The sequence below is a fragment of the Platichthys flesus genome, chromosome 5 (genome assembly GCF_949316205.1).
Source record: "Platichthys flesus chromosome 5, fPlaFle2.1, whole genome shotgun sequence".
Taxonomy (NCBI): domain Eukaryota; kingdom Metazoa; phylum Chordata; class Actinopteri; order Pleuronectiformes; family Pleuronectidae; genus Platichthys; species Platichthys flesus.
The window spans coordinates 22,649,636-22,672,775 of record NC_084949.1 but is presented as its reverse complement, the minus strand read 5'-3'; the positions used below and the strand labels follow the sequence as shown (position 1 = coordinate 22,672,775).

Below are 23,140 nucleotides of genomic sequence, written 5' to 3'. Positions count from 1 at the left end.
AGGGTACAAACTTTGGGTGTGCAGTATGAAAGCTGTGCATGTTCAACAGACCAGGAGGGTGTGATGACAAATGCAATCTTGTTGCATTGTGGGAAATGTAGTTTGGTATATTCATTTTAACACTAACCCTGTATAGCAAATATTAAAACTTGTCATGATAGGGCAAGTTACTAATAACAAGAATTGCCCATTGGTAAAAGTTTTGAATTAAAGTGTATCCAACATTTTATTGTGTAGAACAGGTTTACATTATGAAATTAAACACTTTCTTCAATCTGCCATTTCCTCAGTTACACAAACTGTTCAAAATAGTCAGTCGCACAAAAAACAGGGAAATAAAAATACACAGTGAGAAGGTCCCTGTGGATAAATGATTTAATCACAATATAAAGAAATAAACAAACTTTAGGAGATGAAGTTTGCAATCACAGAAAGAAACGACTGCAGTTTGAAAATTAACATTCAGAGGAGATTCTGCTTGAATGAAAGGCTCATCTTTGGGGCTAGTGACAAAAACAGGGATGCAACAGATAATAGCTAAGCCTTGGATTATAGATATTAAATTAATGCTTTAATGTAGTATAAGTAGTATATATTCTTTCCTGTTCCTAAAAATCTATCTACAAAGAACATGACCCAGATAGTAGATGGCAGTGACTGATTCCAGAGCAGCAGCCCCATTTATCTCATTCTCATCCCGTTGATATTCGATAATGAGTTTCAAATGACCAGTTCATTATTTTTTAATGGTTCATTCTTACGCTGCAAGTTTTTCCATTTAATTTATGAATTTTATTGTCGGAAAAGTGCAACCTGTAACTTTTGAGAGTATAAGAAAATAGAGAAAATGTCTGTATATTTTTATAAGGCTTATTCTTTGTGCTTTTGATGACAAGGATGAAGTGAAAAAAACACCACCATTCGAGTCTGAGAGAAAGAACTGTACATAAACACCATGAGGCTCTAGTTTGATGAAGCCTGACTCGTCCTCTTCTCCAGTTTGATCCAGATGCCCTTCTCTGGTCGGAGGATCAGCTCGCCGATCGGCTGAAGATCTTCTCGTTTCTGACAAGCTTCCACGCTGAAGCGCCGCAGAATGGACAACAAAACCACCTTCTCCTCCATTATTGCAAAACGCTGACCTGAGGACACAAACATTAAACAGCCTCTCTAAAATCAAAGTATGTATAGAAATATGTGTTTTATTTTTAAGAGCGTGGTCTTTTAGTTTGAGGACAGAAGTTATTGATTTCAAGTTCAGATTGTGAAATGCTTTCACTCAAAACCCTGCAATCACACTCACATAGGCCCCGCTTGTGCTTGTATTTGCTCTGCTTGTGCTCTAATTGTGCGCATGCACTCAGATATTTAGTTTTTTATCTTTAGCGTGGCTTTATTTGAAATGATATGTCTATTCTATTGTCTATTCTAGTTTCTTGAAAAGCTCAACACGAATAAAAACGTACTATTATGTTATCATCTCAGTGCAAGTTTGAGCACAAGCAGAAGCAAATCTAAGTATAAAAAGGGGCTATTTGAGTGTGAGCACAGGGTCTTGAGTGACGGCATTAAAAATATCTAAACGTGGAATCAATAAGTCCAGCTTTCAAACTTAAAGTCCTTGCTCATGAATAGAGAAAAAAATTATAATATCCATAATCAAAACAAAGCCAGCTACTTAGTATATAACTCTCTCATCTTCTTACCGATACAGTTGCGGAGTCCAGCGGAGAAGGGGATGTACGCGTACGGAGGCCGTCCGACTGAATTCTCAGGCAGGAAGCGCTCGGGCCTGAACTCCTCGGGTTCGGGGAAGTATCGCGGGTCTCGGTGAAGAGCATACGTGACGATGATTGCGTTGGCACCTTTGGGAATCTTGAAGCCATCTACCGGTAAAAACAAAACTTTATTAAGAAAACTGACGTAAGATGTCCAAATACGAGATGAAGGAATTAAAAAAAAAATACAGCACATGCAGCCATTTTTAAATCTTATTTTCATAACTTTAGTAAAGTTTTTGTTAAGGATGCTATAAAACATTGTAATCACCAAATCAGTTGCTGTGTGGGGGGGGAAATTTCAAGTAATGACGCCGTATGATTTTACCGAAACTGAGCCGTTAAACTTTACTTCAGAAATATAATAGCCACTGAATTGTGTAGGATTTTTTTTCTTTAAGAATAAAGATTCAAAATAAAAGACAAAAATATTGTCCACGTTGAAATTACAACAAAACAAGTATAGAAACACGTTTTTTTTTTCGAATGATTTCATCTGAGAGTCCAAGGCTCGGGCGTTTCAAACTCACCATTTCTTTTCAGACTAATTTCTCAAATTACTTTTTAACCAAATAATTTCAACAAGAACTGTCTTTCCATCAATAAACTCACAATGCTCAGCTACCAAATTACATTTTGAAATCCACATTATATTATTTATTTCATAAACAGCATGAAATAAGTAATACATCAATTGAAATTTTCATAGTGTTACTCACTGATGTGGCAGTCCTCACAGATGTGCCGGGCGAAGAAAGGCACAGAGGGAAACAGTCGCAGGGCCTCCTTGATCACACACTCCAGGTATTTCAGCTTCTTCAGGTCCTCGGTGTTCGCGGCCCGCTCAGATGTACCTTTGCACATTAAACAGGAAATACTGTTAAAGTTCAAAATATCTATATATCTATATATATGTAAACAAAACAAAGTCAGACAGCTGTTAATTACCTTAAGCTCCAGGTTCCTGTTCTTGACCTTTCTCCTACTTTAATCTGTCCCTACTTCCAAGATAGATAAGAGTATAGAAGTACTACACCCTATGTATATATTGTGTTGAGGTGATAAGACCCAAGTTCAAGGGTAGTAATCTAAAGTACATGGTACATGGTGCAGGGGCATCAAACCCACTTTCACCAGTTTAACAATAGAGTTTTCCAAGGGGTCGAAAAGTCGAGGGTGTGTAACATTCAGTGGACCAATCAGAGCGCCTTATTCCATTCCCTTTATGACCCAAGCGTGAATGCATCCGATTGCTAGAGAGAAAACGACATGTAACCGCATATAGGCATGTGACACTCTCTAGATAATAAATAATAATCAGTAAAATACAGCGCTGTTTACAACAATTTTTAAGGCGAGTTTACATATAATTTAAAGTCAAGGCGAAAAAGTAAGTTGATTGTACTTTCAGATAAACTAATGATTTATTTTTTGGATCAGTCTGGAAGTAGCAAAGACAATTGCATCTACTGTAACTCTGTACCGCTTTGCATCAGTGTAATATAAGGCCACATCACTGCAGTCAGTTTTATAGCTTTTCTTAGAGGAACTAAATTCTCAAGCTGTTATGGCGAAAAGGCCAAAGCTTGCCTCATGGAAAATGTTCTGATAATTCCACATAGGAGTGGAAGCAATTCAGACCAAAGGCCTCCGGGCAGGAAAACACAAATGATGTCACGAAGAAGATGTGACTGTTACCGAACACTTCCTGCAGCTCTTGCTGAACTTTGCTGAGCGCCGCAGGGTGGGAGCCCAGCAGATGTAGGCACCAGTTCATGGAGGCGGCTGTGGTGTCATGACCCTGCAAAAATAAAGAGAGAACGAGTCACAGCCTTGTCATGTTATCATGTCATGAAGATGTCGTGGTCATTACATAAACAACGAATTCACATGTCAAACAGTTGATAATATATCCATCTGGAGTTTCAGGTTCTGCATTCACACTCATTTTATCATTTTAACGTTTTATTTTGATCGTGCAGAATATTGATTGGTGCACCTGAAATATTTTTTTTCTCCAGTTTCCTTTGTGACCACTGACCTCGAACATGAAGGTGTCCACTTCCTCTTGAATGTCCTGGTGGCTCATCTTGTTGCCATCCTCATATTCGGTCTTCAAGAGCATGTCCAAGAAAGCCTGGCGTTTCTTTTTGCCGTTCTCAGGGTGGCTGTCTGGCTCGGTCGAGGAAATGTTCTCTTCTCTTTCATGAATCACCTGAGAAGAGAATTAAACAAAGCGTTATCCTGATATTGTTTCATCTACAGAAATGATAAAGAATGTCAACCCATTATTCCATTACTCACTTTGTTTGTAAAAGAGTGCAGAATCTTGAGGTTCTTGTCGTGCTCCCGACCTTCACCAAAGAAGTTGTACACAATGTCCGACCAGAACCAAGGCTTCCTCTGTCTGCGGCTGACGATGTCACTCATTCTGAGAGTGAACCCAAGAAGGTAACGTTAAAGATGACAGATATTAAAGCAAAGTATCAGATCATTAATGAATTATAACGAAAATGAAAACCACTCACTTGTACACACTTTCAACATATTCTGAATTCGAGTTGCTCTGGGCGTAGATTTTCTTTCCCATGGCAGTTTCTGAAATAACATTGTTGAAAGAAAAGGACGAAATTCCAGCTTAAGATCCTTGTCCTTTCTCGTTAATATGCTTTATCAAGGTTAAAGGACAATTCAATAAGTTCATATCCGTCCACCCACCACAGATAATGTCCAGAGCGCAGAGAGTGACGTGACTGAAGCAGTTGAAGGGGCCTTTCCCGGCCTGTTTCTCCAGCTTCTCCACCAGGACCTCCGCCTGCTCGTTCATCACCTCCAAGAAGTCCGTCAGGATGGAGAAGTGGAAGGTGGGGGTCAGCATCTTCCGCCGCTGACGCCACTTCTTCCCGGTGCTGAAAGGAAGATCAAAATGTGTTTGAGGTTTGAGAGAGAACACAAGGAACATTGGATATATTCTTCATAAAAACTGCAAAAAGCTGCGAGAAGGCAAAATAACTAAGTTAAGGGATCATTTTCAAGTATTAAACTTGTAAACCTGAATATGAGCAGAATATGTCTTCTTCAACATTGTTGGATACTTGTTGGGTACATACCTGGTAAGAAGGCCAGTTCCAAGCCAAGGGTGGAGGAATTCATATGCATAAGCTTTGTCCATGTGGGTTGAGTTATTCAGGAGGGTCTACAAACAAAACTTCATATTTTAAAAATATGGCAAAATATATCACAAGATCAGGAGAATGTATATTACTGTTTTTGGGCCATTCAATAGATGTATTCATAATTACTTATCAACCATATCTTAGAGTGTAGCCACTGATTGCTTCCTTTAAGTCAATACAGGAGGAGGTTGGGTTTTACTACTTGAATACTCAGCTGTAGCAGTTATGTACTATACAGTGATTGCAGTCTGAGCATCAGCAGAGCTCCAAAGTCAACTAGGTAACAAGTCGGAGGTGCAACAGAAGCTGCGTGTAACAGCACATCAACAAAACAACTATATTAAAAGACAGTGTCTAACATGAATGGACAGGTGTCTCATTGTTTAAAGCTTATTCTACCCCCCAAAAAAGGGACATATTTAGAGAAATATAAGATAAGGCGTGTGGACCACTGTACAAACCATGTGGTGGATCATCATACCTCAACAGTGTTCGCGTGATACAGGATCACGAACGGCACCGGGCCGATCCAGATCTTGAACAGAGGTTTGTCGTAGAAATCACGGGTGAATGCCTCAATTTGGCGGAAGAACTCTGAAACAGAGAAACTATTGTGACCCTGCAGAAAGGGAGCATTCCAACATCCGTTATGTAACTGGGCCTAATGGTCTATGGATGCCTTAGCAAGCTGCCCAGCAACCAGTGCAGCCAGGCTCCTGTAGCAGCATGCTGATCGTTCTCTTACCTCCCGAACTGGATTTCAACTCCAGTGCGTTTCCGATGAAGGGGTACGTGGCCGGCAACTCGGGGATCGGCTTCATCTCGATCCATTTGTGCAGGTAACCGCTGAGCAGCTTGTAGGTGATGTAGGTGAGAGCAGCCAGGAAGACACTGACTCCCACTAAAGGAATCATGGAGCCACCAAGTAAGGCTGCCATTCTCCAGCAGTGTATACGAACAGATAATGTGTGTTTGTGTGTATGTGTGCATGTGTCCTGTTGTGCTCTGCCTTCTTTATATAGAGGCAGTGACGCGTTGTGCTGCCTCTACTCCTCCTTCCCTCTGATGCAAACTCAATGAAAGCTCAACAGGGTCAAGGGAAGCCCCCGCCTTTACTGCCCTTTATGGCGCCAACACAGTTTGGACAATGTTGCAGTGTGTTGAAAATGGGAATAGGAGACATGTTGCATCAGCGATTGGAGAGAGATCAAAAAGAAGAAGCTCCTCAAATGTGCAAAATCATCAGTGGAATGTAAATATTGTCTCAAATTATGCAACAGAGGTGTTAATTATTCACCACATGTCAGAGGAGCTGCCCTCGCACAGCCTTTGTTCAACTTATTCTGCCTGTGTGTGTTTTTCTTTCTCCCAGGTCAACATCCACTCAAGTCACATCTAACCTGATAAGTTACTGAGTAGCAGCCTTATCTCAGCTTTTGGCAGATCAAATAAATGTTATACTTTGAACAGGTTTCACAACAGTTATTAGAAATACCAATATTATAGAAGTTTGGGGTTATTTTGTTGTTTTACTATTTATATTCATAAAGTTGTTTTCATTTCACATGTATACTCAATGATGACCTCCGCCAAGGTGGTTATGTTTTCACCCCTTTACTCTGGTGTGGATCCGGATCAGTGGGCAGATCCAGCAATAGTTGTATCACTTTCTGGTGCAGATTGAAATAGAAATGCAGATTGTAATAAAAATGCAGATATAGTGAATTTAAGTTTTGTGGTTTCACAAGGGGACTGTTGAACCTTGGGCAGTGGCATGTACTCTCTGAGAGCCATTCCAGTTGAGCACTCATTTACTGTCTATACGTCCAATATGTCATTCAAATAGTGTAAATAAAATAAATCTGATGAAGTATAATTATTGTACTCCTTGTTTTGAGGCCATCGGACATCTGTGGTCCTGCAACACTGACCTGATGATACACCGTCACTTCACAACCACAAACCATCAGGGTTGTTGGAGTTATTGAAGCCAGGTTTTCTCATGTATTTTTTTATTCGTAGTCGTTTATTTAAGATTAAGATTAAGATTAAGATGCATTTATTAGTCCCAAACACATGCACAGACATGCAAAGGCACACTCATTCAGGTAGGGAAATTTAATCTCTGCTTTTGACCCATCTGGTGCAGGACACACATAGTGTAAAAGACTTAAACATTTAAACTATGAATATGAAAACGTGTAGAAATAGAAAATAGAAAATCTAATTAAATAATGACAACGCTATTCTCTGTAAAGAGTATTTTTGTCAGAACACTTCAAGTTTTATTTGGTATTTGTACAGAAATGCTGTAGTCACTCACTACAACCACTAAATGTCAGAATGACACAATATTTAATCTGACTGAAGCAGACGCTACTTCTCAGATTATAAAACTTTCAATGAGTATTTGAATTTATTAAGGTGCCATTGACTTTTATTCATCGACGAAAAAACTTGTTGTGGAGAAGGTGGTACTCCCCCTGGTCGAGATACTTTTTTTTTAATAAATTATTTATATTACATTGAGCTGGTTTAAAAACAATGCTGGAGAACATTTCATTTTGCTTTTAGTATTTTCCTTGAACAAGCAAATATTAATACAAAAAAACACCAAATGTCATCATATATAGTATATGTATATATAATATATACAGTGTGTATATATACATATACTATATCTGTCTTAATGACAACTATTCCATACATAATACAAAGGACAAAATAATGAGCAACTTTCAGCAATTGGATATAACTGGACAAACTTATTATGAAAAGTTGAATTTTCCTTGTCTATCAAAGCAAAACGGTTAGTCCCTTAGTCCCTAAATCTGTTGGTCATGCCAAGTGCTATGAGGAGTTTCTGGCGAAAGGCCGGCACCCTCTCCTTATCCTCGGGCCAATCCAGGATACAACACGGTCGCAACATGCCCCTGCGGAGGTAGAGGGTGCGGGATAACTTGTAGTCGTGCACATCCTGCAGGAAGACCAGAACCACAGAGTCCCTGCTGGCCTCAATCACTTGGTGCAGTGCTTGTTGGGCTTTGAATCTGGGGAGGACAGAAGTGGGTGGGGATGCAGAGGGACAAGTATGAGAGCTTACTCTGATTCAAACATTCAGCGCAAAAACAAATTTAAAGAAAATGTATTAAATCAAAGTTTGCTTTACTGTCTACACCAGGGATCCCTGAGAAGACTTTCAGTGACGACAAACACGATTTTCCTGGACCTCTTCATGTTCTCCATGATGGACTGGAGCACCGACACCCCAGCGACTGCATCTCGATCCTCCAAATAAAACCTGCACTTTTCATTCTCCAGGGGGACCATCTCCCTCTCCACCCATCTGGTGTCCCTCTCCGCATGTATGATGTAAGCGTCGAACTCAAATTCCCTGCCCTCTTCGACACTGGCATCGCTAAATCCCAACGTGCGACTGACCAGTACGTTCCAGTAGAACTGAATCCTCCAGCCGTGGAAACGCACAAACAGGGCCGTTACCATAAGCATCAAGACAGTGGTGCTGCTCAGTAGATAAAGAGCATAAAATGGGGTGTTGTCTCTGCAGGAGAGGGTGTCAAAGTGCATGATTGAGTGTTTAAAGTACGCAAGTGGAGTGTTGCACATATACTGATCGCTGAGGTCTGGCACACTGGTCGTTTTTGTGCCGTTCAACCACGTCACAAACCACAGGATGCTCTCACATGTGCAGTCAAAGGGATTTTTGTCCATGACGAGTAGGCTGAGATCTCTCATGGGAGTTCTGAACACTTCAGGCTTCACAGCCGTTATCATGTTCTTCTGTAAACGCAAGACCTGCAGGGACTTCAGATCGTCGAACACAGAGTCCTTGAGACCGTTGAGGAGGTTGTTTGAGAGGCTTAGCTCCCTGAGGTTCGTCAAACCTCTCAGCGCCTCCTGTGGGATCTCATCCAGCCCGTTGTTGTCCATCCATAAGGTCGTCAACTTCTCTGCCCCTTTAAGATACAACACCGGCCCACCTGGGTTGGCGTCTTTCCACAACCGCGCCAAGTTGTTGTGTTGGAGCTTCAGCACCTTGAGGTTCCCAAGGCCCTTTAACATACTCTCTCTGATGTTCGCAATGTTGTTGTTACTGAGATCCAGGTAGGTGAGGTTGGACAGGGGCTGGAATGGCGATGGATCCAGGTTCAAGGTTGTGCTGTTCAGACTTTTCCCCAAAGTCAGGACCCTCAGATTGGGCACATTGATGAAGGAGCTGGAGCTCAGCTGGATTTTCCAGTGGTTGTTGGACATGTGAATCTCTTGAATCTGACCCAGGCCTTCGAACTCTTTTCCACTGAGAGTTTGTTGTATGAAATTAAAATCTAGAAGAAGAGTGGTGAGGTTTCCCAAAACGGAGAAGCTTCTAGGATTTATGTGTGCCATAGCTGTTGCTGTGAGATTTAGTTTTCTGAGAGGCGATCCCGCAAGTGACAATAAGGTTTTGTCTGAGATACTTCGGAGGGATATGCAACTACACCAGCTCATATCAAGCTCTTTAAGACTCGTCAAGCCTGTAAATGTGTGTTCTGTGATTTCGCGAAGTGCAGTATGCTGTAACATTAAACTCTCCAGGGCGCTTAACATTTGGAAAGAGAAATCGTCGATTATCGGGGTGGCAGAGGATGAACTTTTCACCAGGGCTTTTGTCATTGTGAGTTTTGTCAAACTCTTTAGCCCCTGAAACGTGGCCTTTGTCAGGTGCTTGAGCTTGTTGTCCGTCAAAACTAGAGCCTGAAGTCTGGGGAGCCACCGAAACGTTCCTTCCTCTATTTTACCCATGCTGTTCTGGGACAGATCCAGAAAGGTTAGATTTGCTTTCTGCAGCCCTTCAAAGGTCATGTTTGGGAGTGTGACCAGATTCATCTTCTGTAGAGACAAGGTATCGAGGGAGGTCGCCGACAGCTCCGAGCAGAGCTTGGAAAGAACCTGAGCGCTCATTTTGCTCCCATCCAGGATTAAAGTACGCAGGCCTGAAATGGACTGAAGGCAACCAGGCTCCAACTGCAGGAAAACACAACAGAAATCTTGCGGTGAGACGAAAAAAGGGAAACAAAACACACAACTGAAACCAAGGCGCTACAACAAGTCTACTTCTGGTTTGGACAGCTCAATTTCATTTCCCATTTCCAGGCTAGTTTCTTACCGTCTTCAGAGGCACGGATGAGAGATTGAGGACTTGGAGAAGGGCTGAATTTTCAAGGAAAGAGAAGTCGTCTTTCTTCAGTGTGGTGAAGTCGTTGAACGCCAGATTGAGCGTCACCAGGCTGGGCAGCTGAGGCTGAGAGCTGAGCTTGGCCGACACCAGTTTGTTCATGGAAACATCAAGAGATTTCAGATTCTGAAAGGTGAATAAAGAAAAAACAGTTACTGAACTGAACTGAATCCCCGAAAAGTGACCCATTGGTGTAATGGTACCTGTACCTTGAGTGCAGAGAAGGGCTCCCCCTGTAGCTTGAGCCTATTACTCGCCATATTCAACCATATCAGGCTCGTGCAGTGACTCAGATCCTCCTCCTTCAGCAGGTGCACTTCGTTGTGTTTGGTGTTCAGCGTCTGCAGCAGCGGCAGCGTCCGGCACAAACCCTCGTCCAGCTTGGTGACACTGTTGTAGCTGACGTCCAGGTGGAGGAGCCCCTGGTAGGGGCTGAGTGACGCAGGCGGAATCTTCACCAGTCGGTTGTGGGACATGTCCAGGCTGGAGATGTTCCCCGGCAGGTAAGGAGGGATGGCACTGAGGCTGAGGTGGCTGCAGTCCGCTCTGCCGTCTTGCACTTGGCAGGACGTCTTCTTCTGATAGGCCAAGCAATGCTGCGGTCTCGTCAGAAAATAGCATCCGATGACGATCCATGTGAAGTGGAGGGAACGAGGGGAACACATTGCTTCAAAAACCTACAAAAAGAATAGAGTCAAATATCAAAACAGCACAATATGAACAACCAAGACATTGTCCTATCTTAAAGTGAATCACTGTAAAAACTAAAGTTTAAAATAACTCGACTTAGTCTGATTTCTAGTTAACAAAGTATATTGGATGGCTTTGGGACTCAGCTAAATATTTGCCACCTCTCATCTTTCTTCATGTGACATCCTACAGGTGGATTGAATTGATTTGGTATATCTGATTGAATATAGTATAATAATGTCACGTCTATATTAGAGTAAAGAGAGACAGGTCTCCTGAGTTTTGCATTCGAGTCCGATGCAAAAAAACATCTGCAGTAAGTTGCTGGGAAATTTAGAGTTTCCCGAACCTTCTTATTTCTGCAGTGTGTGGCAAACATGTTATTAAACAGTGAGCAGAGACCAAACATCACGAGACAAGATGATGTTAATCCAGTAGTCACTCTTCTTTCAGCTCCTTTTTTTTTTAGATTAGATTAGATTAAACTTTATTGTCACTGCACAGTACAAGTACTTATACAACGAAATGCACTCTGAACCGACTCCAACCCACAGAGGAATATCCGGCTTCCTAGCAAAGACAAGCCCGGCTCACCTGCTCGTCTGCTGTTTGCTGCTGGTCTGGTTATTCAGGTTCACTAAATCTCCTGGCTGCATCATCTGACACTTTACACACTGACTTCCTTTATTAGTGAGGTGCAACTTTAATATGCAGCAATGTCAATTTAAATTCCAAAGACTTATTATTATTATAATTATGACACAGAATATATTGTTACAATAGGATAGTGATAGCACATAATCACCTCAATTTTGTACACACTATGACTGGCTTATATTTAGTGCCTGCAGATTTCTTACCCAATGTTTCCTCTGCATATTGCATCAATGCTTCATAGACTTCAAATAGGGACTAATGTATTTCCAGTTTCAATAACTCTGCTGCTGGTCATTGAGGAAGAGTCTGAGCTGCTTGTGAAGCTAACCGTAGCACAACAGGAATATAAGGAAATGAGGCAGTGGACGCTCCGGTTTCACTTCCACATCAGGAGAAAGCTGGACAATCATTAACTGTTTCAGGCAAGAGGCTCAGAAGAATTTTGGGAAGTCAGAATAAAATCCATACTAGAAAGGAAGCATGTGATGAAGTTGTTATTCAATGTTATTAAACACGCATACCCGTTCCTATGATCAAAATGGCTCCGGACATAAGGAGGTGGCAACACGTTGTAAACAGGCTGTGGCACATTAAGATTTGGGGATTCTACCGTAATGTATGTTGTACGGGGGAAGGTTGATATCAAACCAATCACATTATTTTATACATGTTGTCCCTGTGTGGGACAATTACCGTAATTGTACAAATAGAGTTGCAATACATTTATGAGGAAATAGAAACTCAGTAGAGACCACGACCAGATTTTTATTTGGTTCGACAACACATTTTCACACTCATATATTTCACAGTCTTTTGAACAAGTCCGTAAATGATTCTCTCGGAAATCATTTAAAAATTATACTATAGCTAAATGTGAAATTCAGAATCCACCTGATACATTTTGAGTAGTCCTGTGAACTAAATATATAGAATTTGAGATGTTTGGAGAGCAACTATTGGTGAACAGTAGCTTCAAAACCCTGACAGTGGACAACAGCATAAATGACTCACCGTTGTGTTTGAGTTTGCATTATTTTGTATTGAAATTATAGAAACGTGTCTCAAACAGTGCATCCACATAAGCAAAATGTGTTATACATTAAATACCATGTTATTCTGATACTTCCGCTAGGTGTGTAGTTAACTTGGGCCTGTTAGTTCCATTATAATTGCCAAAGAATATGTGGTTATTTCATTGTTTGATCAGGATCAGAACAAAGATGGTATTTATCAGCACAGCGATATAGCACGGTTTCTGTCCTGGGTGAGAACAGTGGGAGGTAGGGGAGAGCTGGGTAATGTTGGACATTTTTTACATTTGCTTCCTCTAGGCAAGCTTAAATGATATATCAGTAAAATGTACACTTTTCCCATTAATTCAGGATGTTTCTAGCAATCGAAAGGATCAGAATGTCTTCAGGACAAAGGTCAATGAAAATATGATGTTGTGCTTCATGGTGGGGTAAATGTGACAGTGTCTCACTTTACCCCACAGCCACCGTTTTAGAAAAAAACACATCTCTTATCAATTCAGGCTAATTTTTTCAGCTAGCATCCATCACATGGTTTTATATGTTGGAAGTTCACCAACATGAATGATATACGTTTTTCTACCTGAATCAATCGGTTTTGACACAACAGTTGATTAAGTTCAAAGCAAGAAAATTTACTTTTACATGCAAAAAACACATTTTTGTGAAAAACTTACTTTCCACAGCACCTGCACCAACGTCTCCTTTATGGCAAGGGGGGAATGGGAGGGGCTGGTTCCGTTGCCTAGATACAGGGGGTGTCCCACATTCCCCCGCTCTCCCTACCTGGTACTCCTCTCTCATCATCACCACCTTTCTGTCTTTTTCTCTTGGGCTTTACTTCAGCCTCTTGTGCCTTTCCAAAGAAAAGTCTGTCTGAAGAAATATCTTCATTTTAGTCTGTGTCAGTGAAGAAACACAAGTGTTACACAACTGTTACATGCTACTGTTACAATATTGTTACAGTGCTGGGTGCATTCTGTATGTCAGTCTCTCTGTCTGGGCTGGGGATGAATGGCACTGAAAATTTGAATTTAACTAGTAAAATTCAATAATTGGCCTAGTTTTATAAGAGTAGCTTGGCTCCTTTAAGAACGTGTGTCCGTGTGTTTGAGAGAGAGAGAGAGAGAGAGAGAGAGAGAGAGAGAGAGAGAGAGAGAGAGAGAGAGAGAGAGAGAGAGAGAGAGAAATGAACAGACGTCTCCCCTGAACGGTCGCGACTCCGGTCCGGAGGTAAAGCACGGAAGGTCAACACTACTTTACCTTGTATAGTTAAGAGAAGATGATCCACTCCATGGCCTCCACTCACTCACCCACCGCTGCCACACACACAGACACACAAGCAACGGCTGTGATCATCAGACAGAGGAGCACATGGTATTTTGCATAATTTATTTTTAGGCAGTTAAATCAGTTCCTTGGGGGGTGTTTGTGCTGCTGTGGTTGAACTTGTCTTCAGGTCATGACGTTCCACCCATTTAGCAAAACAAGCTGCACGTACTTCACAATGATCTGAAATATCAAGGCCTCCCATCCAAAGATTATATGCTCAAGGTTTTATAGACTGATCACATTCCAAAGCAAAAATGAGCATGCAAATAAAGTGTAGGTGATTTATGGATCTGTAATGATCCATGTTCAAACAATGGGCGGTAACAGATGAATAGATGAGATACGTTCAGCGTGAAATGGCTTGAGAAATAACTTCTGGAGGCCAGAAACACATGAAGTCACATCTGAGTATGAACGTTGACTCATCCAAATCAAATGTGACCAGTAAGTTTTCTGTTCAGCGGCTTTAATACCTCATGGTTCAGTGTTTGTGTTCTTAGCAGAATAAAGACAGTGATTCACTCACCTGTGTTTTCATTAGAACACACTCTGCAACAATCTGCAGAAATGAGGGAATCCCCCGAAAACGCACAGACATTGCTTCAAACGTGTGTGTGTGTGTGTGTGTGTGTGTAGTTCAGATATTACTCATGTTTTGGGGAACTAAATCTTTTAACACATTCACATTAAGGGACTTTTTTACGGGGACAAAAAGCCAGTCCCCATAACGTAAATCATAATTTCAAGTTGGAAGATTTGTTTTAAGGTTAGATTTGGGTCTAGGTTAGGAGAAGGGTTAGCTTTAAACAAGTTGTAACTAAGGTCAGGGTTAGAGTAAGAGTCCATGAGAGTCAATTTAATATCATTCAAAGTGTGTCTACATTTAGAGACAAATTTCAGACTAAATAATAGTTGTTGGGCACACATTGTTTGATTGGGACAAAGCCTCCATATTAAAACATGGTCCTTGGGACATCTTGCGTGGAAGAAACTACCACAGCAGGGTTTTGAGTTTTATTTACAAGCTTATGTTATTGAAATCAAAATAAAGGCCAACTCTGTGGTCCAACCACTGAGCACTGAAGTTCAATGTGATGTCTATGTCATCATCAAAGTCAAGATGACCTCATGGGCCCAAACATCAACATTTGATGGACGTTGTAGCTGCTGTGACTCCATGTAGTGTTTAAGTCCATACTTAAACACTACATGATAACAGGATCAATATAATTTATAGGCTACTTTTACTGCAGTAAACATTAATGTGTGAACTTTATACACAAATAGATACGCAGACTTCCTTTCACCTTTCACAGCTTTGTTAATTTGCACTTTAAGAGTTGTGAGTGGGCGATGTTGATTCACTCACTCATTTACTTATTCTCCTCATGTTATGCTATCTCAACATAGTTTTATTACACCGAATAAATTGACCATAAACTGTATATAAAGTTGACGTCGTCCAAACACCAGGTAAATGAAACAAGTGAAAACAACAGAAATAAACACTAGAGGGCAGTATAATACTGTTACTGAGTCACTGAACAACCACAGCAGAAAGGAAATGGTTCTTATTTATTGATTGTTGTTGATTTTGTAGGTTCATGGTCAACAAGGTAGATGCAGAATATATATCATGATTCATTTGGTATGTGTAACTTATATACCCTGATTTATATGTCACACAAGAAATTACATTTGTATAAATACAGTACTTTATCATCGGGTCTGACACATTGACTATATGTATAAACATGACTTATGACATCAAGTTGATCCACATATCATGTACCAGCAGCTTTGGAATATACTACTCAATCAGAAGTATATTATTATTAATTATTGTTGATTTTATCATTTTATGAATGCATGACTTTTGGTCTCACCTGTTGTTGATCACAGGTTTTTTTGGTTGAAAGTTGCCCCCCCCCTTTCGGTGACTCAGCTGTGCTTAAAAAGCCAAGCAATGAAAAGCATCACCCAGAGCTGTATATCATATTAATCAGACTGTTTGCTTTTATTGTGCAAATTCCCATTTGTTTGTATTCAATGATGAATTACTTCTTAAACAGCATATATCTTATTAAGTGTAATGGATCTCCAACAAGATATGCATCGCAAGTAAATGGAGTGAGGCAAATTTATTGGACTGTGTATATATATATATATATATATATATTGGTGTCAGTGCAGTTCCAGGCTGCAAGGCGTTGCATTACAACAGCCCAAACACCAATAAATCTGAGTATAACCACACAGCTAAATGCGTCTTGAAAGGTCAGCAGTAATGTAAAAGCTGAAATGACCTGCTGCTGCTGCTGGAGGAGTCATATAGATTTTAAGCAGTAGATCAACATAACCTGGACTCTTAAAGGACAAGCAATTAATGCCCTGTTGTGGAATATTGATCAGAGATATGTCATTACATCTCGGATTGACGATTGTTGACAACCTTCGCTTTAAACAGGAATACTGTATGTGCTTCTTTGCATGGATTGCTTTGATTTCCTGTTAACAGTTCACTCAAAGAGCACGTCAGTGATTGGCATGTTCTCTGTGTCGTTTTGAATCTTCAGCCATATTACACCAGCAGTGACAGTGAACCACGATGTGATAATTAGCCTTTCATTAGCTGTCATGGGAGGGAGCACGTGTCCTACATCACTCCCAGCGATGCCATTAATCAAACAAACAAACACTGGCACAGTTCAAAGCTGCACTGAAATGAATGAGTCATCTCACAGAAATCCAAGAGGAGATTTGATCCGAAATCTGTTTGTATTTGAGGCTCATTAAAAAAAAACTTAGAATAATACTTTGCATTAATGAAAAAATCTATTTTTCAGCATGCTAGTGACTCAGGCACCGTGATATCGATCTGTTGGCTGGTACACCACTTTGGTTGAGATTGAAATAGCTCAACATTTGGTTGGATTGCTATTTTAAATTGGACACTCATAGTCCCCAGAGGTTAGATAAATAACTAGAACAGCACTCATAGAGGACATACCTCTGCCAAGGCCTAGCAGTCCCTGAAAATCAGATCAGGCTGTGAACTAAAAATCAGATCAGGTTATGTTTTCACGGGGTGAAAACATAACCATCTTGGTGGAGGTAATGACTCCTCAGACCTGCTTGTGGCTCTAGAACACATTTTCACTCAAATATCTCATCATCTTCATGTTGGGGTGATACATACTTGTATATGGACATTCATGGACCCAGGGGATAAATTCCAGGGTTTTTCAAGTTCCCCACAAGAAGAATTGTATTCACTTTAAGCCCCTGAACCACCATCAGTTTAAAAAGTGTGTTTATTTATAGGCTCAATAACACATGTTAACTTGCTAACACTGTTTTCTTTGCAAACATATTGATTAGGTGGAGATTCATGAAGAGGAGGACACTTGTCCTATACCATAACATTATATCACAGCATGTTTCTCTCTGTAATAACTTGATTTTAGTGTTGCAATGTCCACAGAGACACACACACTGTCCACATGCACCTTTCCACCCCCTCTGTTGTCCCCTTTATCCCTCCCTCAGATTAATAAAACAGGCCCGTCCTGAGATAGACCTCAGGCCGCCTGATTGGTTTAGTCCAGTGTTAAGCCGGGGAAGCTTACAGGGCTTTGTGCCAATGGCTGGAACTGCTGAAGACCTGTGTGGAAAAGTGGGGAGAGCTAGCATGATCAGCACCGTGGTGGTCGAGTTAGTAATGTGTTGAAACAGAGGGCGGATAAGTCTCAGGGAGTCGGGTGGTGAGGGCTCTGCAGGATAAGCATAAATATAAGCAGGGAGTAAAAGGGACGTGGAGCAGAGCTAATGATGCTGCCGGGAATCGTTGCAGTTCTCCGTTCGGCTGTAACACTGGATAAACCATGAGATGCTCTGCGAGGAGCTCAGGGGTCGGAACAGAGACGGGGAAGCTGACAGGAACCAGGTGGAGATCAGATTCTCGCTGGAGACACAACTTGGCATCGGCGTGAGGGATTAGGGAGGAAGAAACCCTCCTGCTGAACTGTTGACTGGAGTGGCAGGCGTTGCTGTACATGCCTGACTCACTGTAGCCACAGTGCATGTCATGTGTACATGTGATTGAATGTACTCACGCCAAAGGGATAACTGATCGGGGGGGCCGCAGCAGCAGCAGCAGCAGCTCCATCCGTGGGAGTGTGTGTGTGTGTGTGTGTGTGTGTGACACATTCTTCATCGTATCGACTCCGGGGGTAAATCTCCTCTCCCTCATTTGCAAATTGCTGGATTGCTGGAATGCCCTGAAGCAAAAGGTGAGTTCGCCCACATGGCTCTTCACTGCAGTACATGATGCGTTATGTAATGATGCACATTAACTCCCTCTGCCCATTCATCATCTATGCATTAGAAATTTGCATTACAAATGATGCCTTTACAAGATTATTGAGTGTAGCTAAGAGGAGTGAATGAAATACTCTCACAACAGAGCATGGTCGGGTGTAATGGGATGTGTCTTACTGTCTTTGTTTGCTTTTACCTTTACATTGATAATCTACGAGCAGAGGGGAAGGAATCTTGTTTCATCTTCACACGAGGCGGGCGAGGGAGAGGCGGGAAAACTATGCGATGAAGAGATAGATAAAAGGCAGGGAGAGATGTGGCGGAGACGGAGGGTGATGTACGTACAAGGAATGGTGCAGGCAGCAGCAGTAACGTAGCATGTTCTCTCTGCCCTCTGCAGAAAGAAAAAAGAAAAGACACTGCAGTATATCTCCCCCTCCCCAGTTTGCTGACCAATGTGGTTTGGAGGTCGCACTCCACTGGCTCCGCCACCAGTTTCAGCCACCGACACGCAGCTGGTCTGTGGTAACACCTCACAGGGAGAGGGGGGGCGACTGCTGATTAGAACCAATGCATCACACGCAGAGAACACAGAGCAGGGGATGCATGTGCTCCTCATCGGGGTTTGTCCTTGCAGTAATGAATTGAGCACACTCACAGTTTGGACAACTCCACGTGCATGTGCACTGAAGATGAGAGTTGAACCAGACACAGCAGAGTGGGCGCTTGGTGTCTGATGACTGAGATGTAGCATCCTTGAGAATTCAGTTTTGCACCCACGTGGAAGCTTTTATCCCTGAGTGCCATTACTTGAACTCACACGAGAGAAAATCAAGCTGACCTGCTATCATTCTGAAAGGTATTGCAAAGGAAAACCTAGTCAGCTGCAACTGTGCAATTATCCACAAATTCATCGTGCATGCATGTTTTTATTATTTTTTCTCGAGTGTTTCTTGATGCTACGTGCTTCTCATCTCAGGCTATAGTGCTCGCCAAGTGCTGACTTAGGTCTCCTAGTGATGCTCGGGGGTGGCAGGACGTCAATATTCAGCTGGAATCAGCAGCATGGATACTACTACTACTGTGCTGTTACCTCTCTGCAGTGCAGCTCGCTATAGAGAGAGACAACGTCTGGGAACTGCAACAGCAGCTTCAACTTATATTCAAATCAAACCAAATCAAATCAAATATACGTTATTGTCCCCATGGGGAAATTGATACAGCAGCTGCAGACGTGTACTTTGTACAATGAAGGACAAAAAACAGTTCCCAAGAACAAATCGTGTAAGACCCATAATAATGCTACTACTAAAAACATATAACTCAACATTATACTTTATTACTAATGATGAGAGCCCAAATCGAGGGTTTAGAAATTGCCTTCTGTGATTAGGCAACATACTTGTTTCTGTAGCTGCTAAATTCTAGCCAGGTAGCATGCAGTGGGTCACTGACAATTTAAAGAAACCCTTGAACATACATTAGTGTTATAAGATCTACCATAAATGTTCGACAAAAAACATTTTTCATGTACTTTGACTTTTTGTTTGGTCCATGCTTCATCCGTTGGCATGGAGGAGGCGGGGATTATGAGCTATACTGCAGTCTGCCACTAGGGGCTGATCAAGACACAGTTCATTGTTAACATTAAAATACCAACTAAACCATTTTGAAAAAATCCATGGAAGAGTAAAAGTGTTTGTGTAGAGTTTGAATTTATTTCCATTCTGCCCTCCTCATGAATTAACAACGCATTTTATGACCTTGTTTTAGTTTCTCAGATCCTATTCACAGAGGCAGATCTGGTGGAATTCGTGTTTTCTGTCCTCAGACGGTGGTCTGAGCTGAGACAGCAGGGATTTGACCGAGTGCTGTGAAAATGCTGGGAGACAAGTTGGTCTTGTCAGAGGCAGATTACACCTTTCACACCGCAGACAGTGTGTGTGGAGGGCAGGCAGAACTGTGTGCAAGCCCCTTAAGCTTCGACTATGACAGTCTGGCCGTGCCATGGATCCAGGCCTGTCAGTTATGGTTAGCAGACGGGACTTAAAGCCACGTGGAGTGAGGAATCGCTGTGTAATAGCTTCTTTAAGACTATACAGAGGTTATACGAATTGGGTTAGGGTAAGGGGGGGTAGTATGCTAGGTAGCTAATTTCAAGTTACAGGAACTTGCATCATCCTCTCTCAGACACCCACAGTAAAAACCTAATTTATTTATGGATTTATTTAAAGGCATTCCAAGTTTTTTCACATTCAAGACCATTTAGCAATTGAATACCACTTATTTTATGGCTACTTTTATTTATTTAATATCATTTCATTTTAAGGCTTTTATTTAAAAATATAATAATACTCATTTGCTGCTAATTTAATGAAACTCTCATCACTCACTCATCGTCATCCGCTTATCCGGGGTCGGGTCGCGGGGGGGAGCAGCTCAAGCAGGGGGCCCCAGACTTCCCTTTCCCGGGCCACATTGACCAGCTCTGACGGGGGGATCCCGAGGCGTTCCCAGGCCAGTGTTGAGATATAATCTCTCCACCTAGTCCTGGGTCTTCCCCGAGGTCTCCACCACACTGGACGTGCCTGAAAAACCTCCCAAGGAAGGCGCCCAGTGGGCATCCTTACCAGATGCCCGAACCACCTCAACTGACTCCTTTCTAAGTAAAGGAGCAGCGGCTCTAATCCGAGTTCCTCACGGATGACTGAGCTTCTCACCCTATCCCTAAGGGAGACGCCAGCCACCCTTCTGAGAAAACTCATCTCGGCCGCTTGTACCCGCGATCTCGTCCTTTCGTTCATCACCCAACCCTCATGACCATAGGTGAGGATAGGAACGAAGATCGACCGGTAGATCGAGAGCTTTGCCTTGCGGCTCAGCTCTCTTTTCGTTACAACGGTGCGGTAAAGCAAACGCAATACCGCCCCCACTGCTCCGATTCTCCGGCCAATCTCACGCTCCATAGTACCCTCACTCGCGAACAAGACCCCGAGGTACTTGAACTCCTTCACTTGGGCTAAGGACTCATTTCCTACCCGGAGTAAGCAATCCATCGGTTTCCTGCTAAGAGTCATGGCCTCAGATTTAGCGGTGCTGATCCTCATCCCAGCCGCTTCACACTCGGCCGCCAGCCGATCCAGTGAGTGCTGAAGGTCACAAGCCGGTGATCCAATGAGGACCACGTCATCTGCAAAAAGCAGTGACGAGATCCTCAGACCACCGAACTGCAACCCCTCCCCACCACGACTACGCCTCGATATCCTGTCCATGTATATCACAAACAGGATTGGTGACAAGGCGCAGCCCTGGCGGAGACCAGCACCCACTGAGAACGAAACTGACTGGCTCCCGAGGACCCGAACACAGCTCTCGCTTTGGGAGTACAGAGATTGGATGGCCCTGAGGAGAGACCCCCTTACCCCCTACTCCCGCAGCACCTCCTACAGTTTCTCCCGGGGGACCCGGTCATACGCCTTCTCCAGATCCACAAAACACATGTAGACCGGATGGGCATACTCCCAGGCCCCCTTTAATGACATTTAGAATTAATTTAGAAAAAGTTAAATAATAAAAGTACACTTTTTTGGGAGAGGGAGGTGTTATATATTGCCTTTAATTGACAGGACAGACTAAGCATGAAAGAGGGAGAAAAGGGGTTAAGCTGGATAGCTCAACTATATGTACAGTACAGTGTAATAATGAAAAAGTATGTGAAATTACCTGGCTAGGAAAGGTCAGATGTATGCTGACTGGAATGTAAGGTGGTGGATTATTACTATTGACTAATGAGGGATTTTACCTTCGCTCAGAGAAACAAAGAGCAAAAGCGAAAGTATGTGTCCAATGCAGAATAAACATTTCAAATGTCCATTATTGTGATAGGATATAGTTAATTGTAGAGCAGAACTCCCTTTCAGCTGATAAATAAATAAATAAATGAACATTCATGACATTTTCCCTTGTTCACCCCTCTTTAATAAGTTCATCCTCTTTGGCTAAATACACAAATATTTCCGCTGGTCATGTGGTCAAAACTGATTTAGCGATTTAAGTCTGGTTTGATGGTGCAGCGCTGTTACCAAAGAAGGAAGAGGGAGACTCGAGGGTCACATTCCTCTTCCCGAAAGACTCCGAGGCTGAACAGATCACATTTGGCCCTAAAGACAGCAGGACAATTTTCTACTGTCCATTACTGTTATTCCGATTTCCTGTTGAGTGTTTGTGCCAACACACTGTGCCACTTAAGCTTTAAAATGGGAAGTATTTTGATAGCTTGAGGAGCGTGACAGCCACATTGTGTTGGCATTCTTTTTTTCTGTGCTTTTCATTCTATTATGAGAAAGCAAAAAGAAAAGGGCACAATGTTTTATAATGAATATTATTCAACACCATCTCTCTGAAACCATTAGAATCACCAACTGTTGTCAGAAAACTTGTGTCCGAGCACCATTTCATTTTAGTCTGTATTAACCTCCTCCTTTGGCCTCCTAATGAATGGTCCTTCATACTCTCCCCTCTGGCCCTGCAGGTCTGAAGGGATTAATTGAGCCATTACTTAATTAGCAGCCACAAGAAGAAGCTGAACATCTTTGAAGAGGATTTACTGCATTGCCAATAAGTCACAGGCAGATTTTAAAACAGAAATTTTCATAAATAACTTCCACTAACAGGCTCATTAGCAAGTAGATGAAGGAAGGAGCTGGTACTAATGCTGTTGATTCTGTCGGCTCTCTATTAGCCCAGGCCCAGCTGGTTTCTCCACTGTGGATATGGCACATCACATTAATTTCTCTGCCTCTGTTTTCAATATGTTTCATGTTTTTGAATAACAGGCAATTTTTCAAAATCAGGCAACATAGCTGTCTTACTGCTGGGTTTAAGAAATGTAGATGTGAAGTGATAGAGACAGAGAGTACA

At 42.0% G+C, this 23,140-nt stretch overlaps 2 protein-coding genes across 3 annotated transcripts; both read right to left on the bottom strand.

Moving 5' to 3' along the window:
* Window positions 1–359: 359 nt before the first annotated feature.
* Window positions 360–5,965, bottom strand: LOC133953583 (cytochrome P450 4V2). The gene is made up of 11 exons (XM_062387558.1): window positions 5,700–5,965; window positions 5,436–5,548; window positions 4,889–4,974; window positions 4,497–4,687; window positions 4,307–4,376; window positions 4,083–4,209; window positions 3,820–3,993; window positions 3,477–3,579; window positions 2,498–2,632; window positions 1,707–1,886; window positions 360–1,142 (listed from the first exon to the last, which is right to left on the bottom strand). Exons 1-11 carry the CDS (start codon window positions 5,890–5,892, stop codon window positions 964–966), a joined length of 1,551 nt encoding a protein of 516 aa, XP_062243542.1. The 5' UTR covers window positions 5,893–5,965; the 3' UTR covers window positions 360–963.
* Window positions 5,966–7,214: 1,249 nt separating this feature from the next.
* tlr3 (toll-like receptor 3) lies at window positions 7,215–12,138 on the bottom strand. 2 transcript variants are annotated; one of them, XM_062387969.1, is made up of 5 exons: window positions 12,059–12,138; window positions 10,400–10,867; window positions 10,122–10,316; window positions 8,124–9,979; window positions 7,215–8,004 (listed from the first exon to the last, which is right to left on the bottom strand). In XM_062387969.1, the coding sequence occupies exons 2-5, from the start codon at window positions 10,853–10,855 to the stop codon at window positions 7,773–7,775; spliced, it is 2,739 nt and encodes a 912-aa protein (XP_062243953.1). In that variant the 5' UTR covers window positions 10,856–10,867; window positions 12,059–12,138; the 3' UTR covers window positions 7,215–7,772. The 2 variants fall into 2 exon arrangements, with proteins under 2 accessions (XP_062243953.1, XP_062243952.1); XM_062387968.1 differs by lacking the exon at window positions 12,059–12,138 and adding an exon at window positions 11,741–12,052.
* Between the last annotated feature and the right edge of the window lie 11,002 nt (window positions 12,139–23,140).

Coding starts and splice junctions, on each gene's coding strand:
- LOC133953583 (XM_062387558.1), bottom strand. CDS start 5,892: ATGGCAGCCTTACTTGGTGGCTCCATGATTCCTTTAGTGGGAGTCAGT. Junction 5,549..5,699: donor GTTGAAATCCAGTTCGGGAG/GTAAGAGAACGA, acceptor TCTCTGTTTCAG/AGTTCTTCCGCCAAATTGAG. Junction 3,994..4,082: donor TGCACTCTTTTACAAACAAA/GTGAGTAATGGA, acceptor TTCTCTTCTCAG/GTGATTCATGAAAGAGAAGA.
- tlr3 (XM_062387968.1), bottom strand. Junction 10,317..10,399: donor AGCCCTTCTCTGCACTCAAG/GTACAGGTACCA, acceptor TTCACCTTTCAG/AATCTGAAATCTCTTGATGT. Junction 9,980..10,121: donor CATCCGTGCCTCTGAAGACG/GTAAGAAACTAG, acceptor GTTTTCCTGCAG/TTGGAGCCTGGTTGCCTTCA.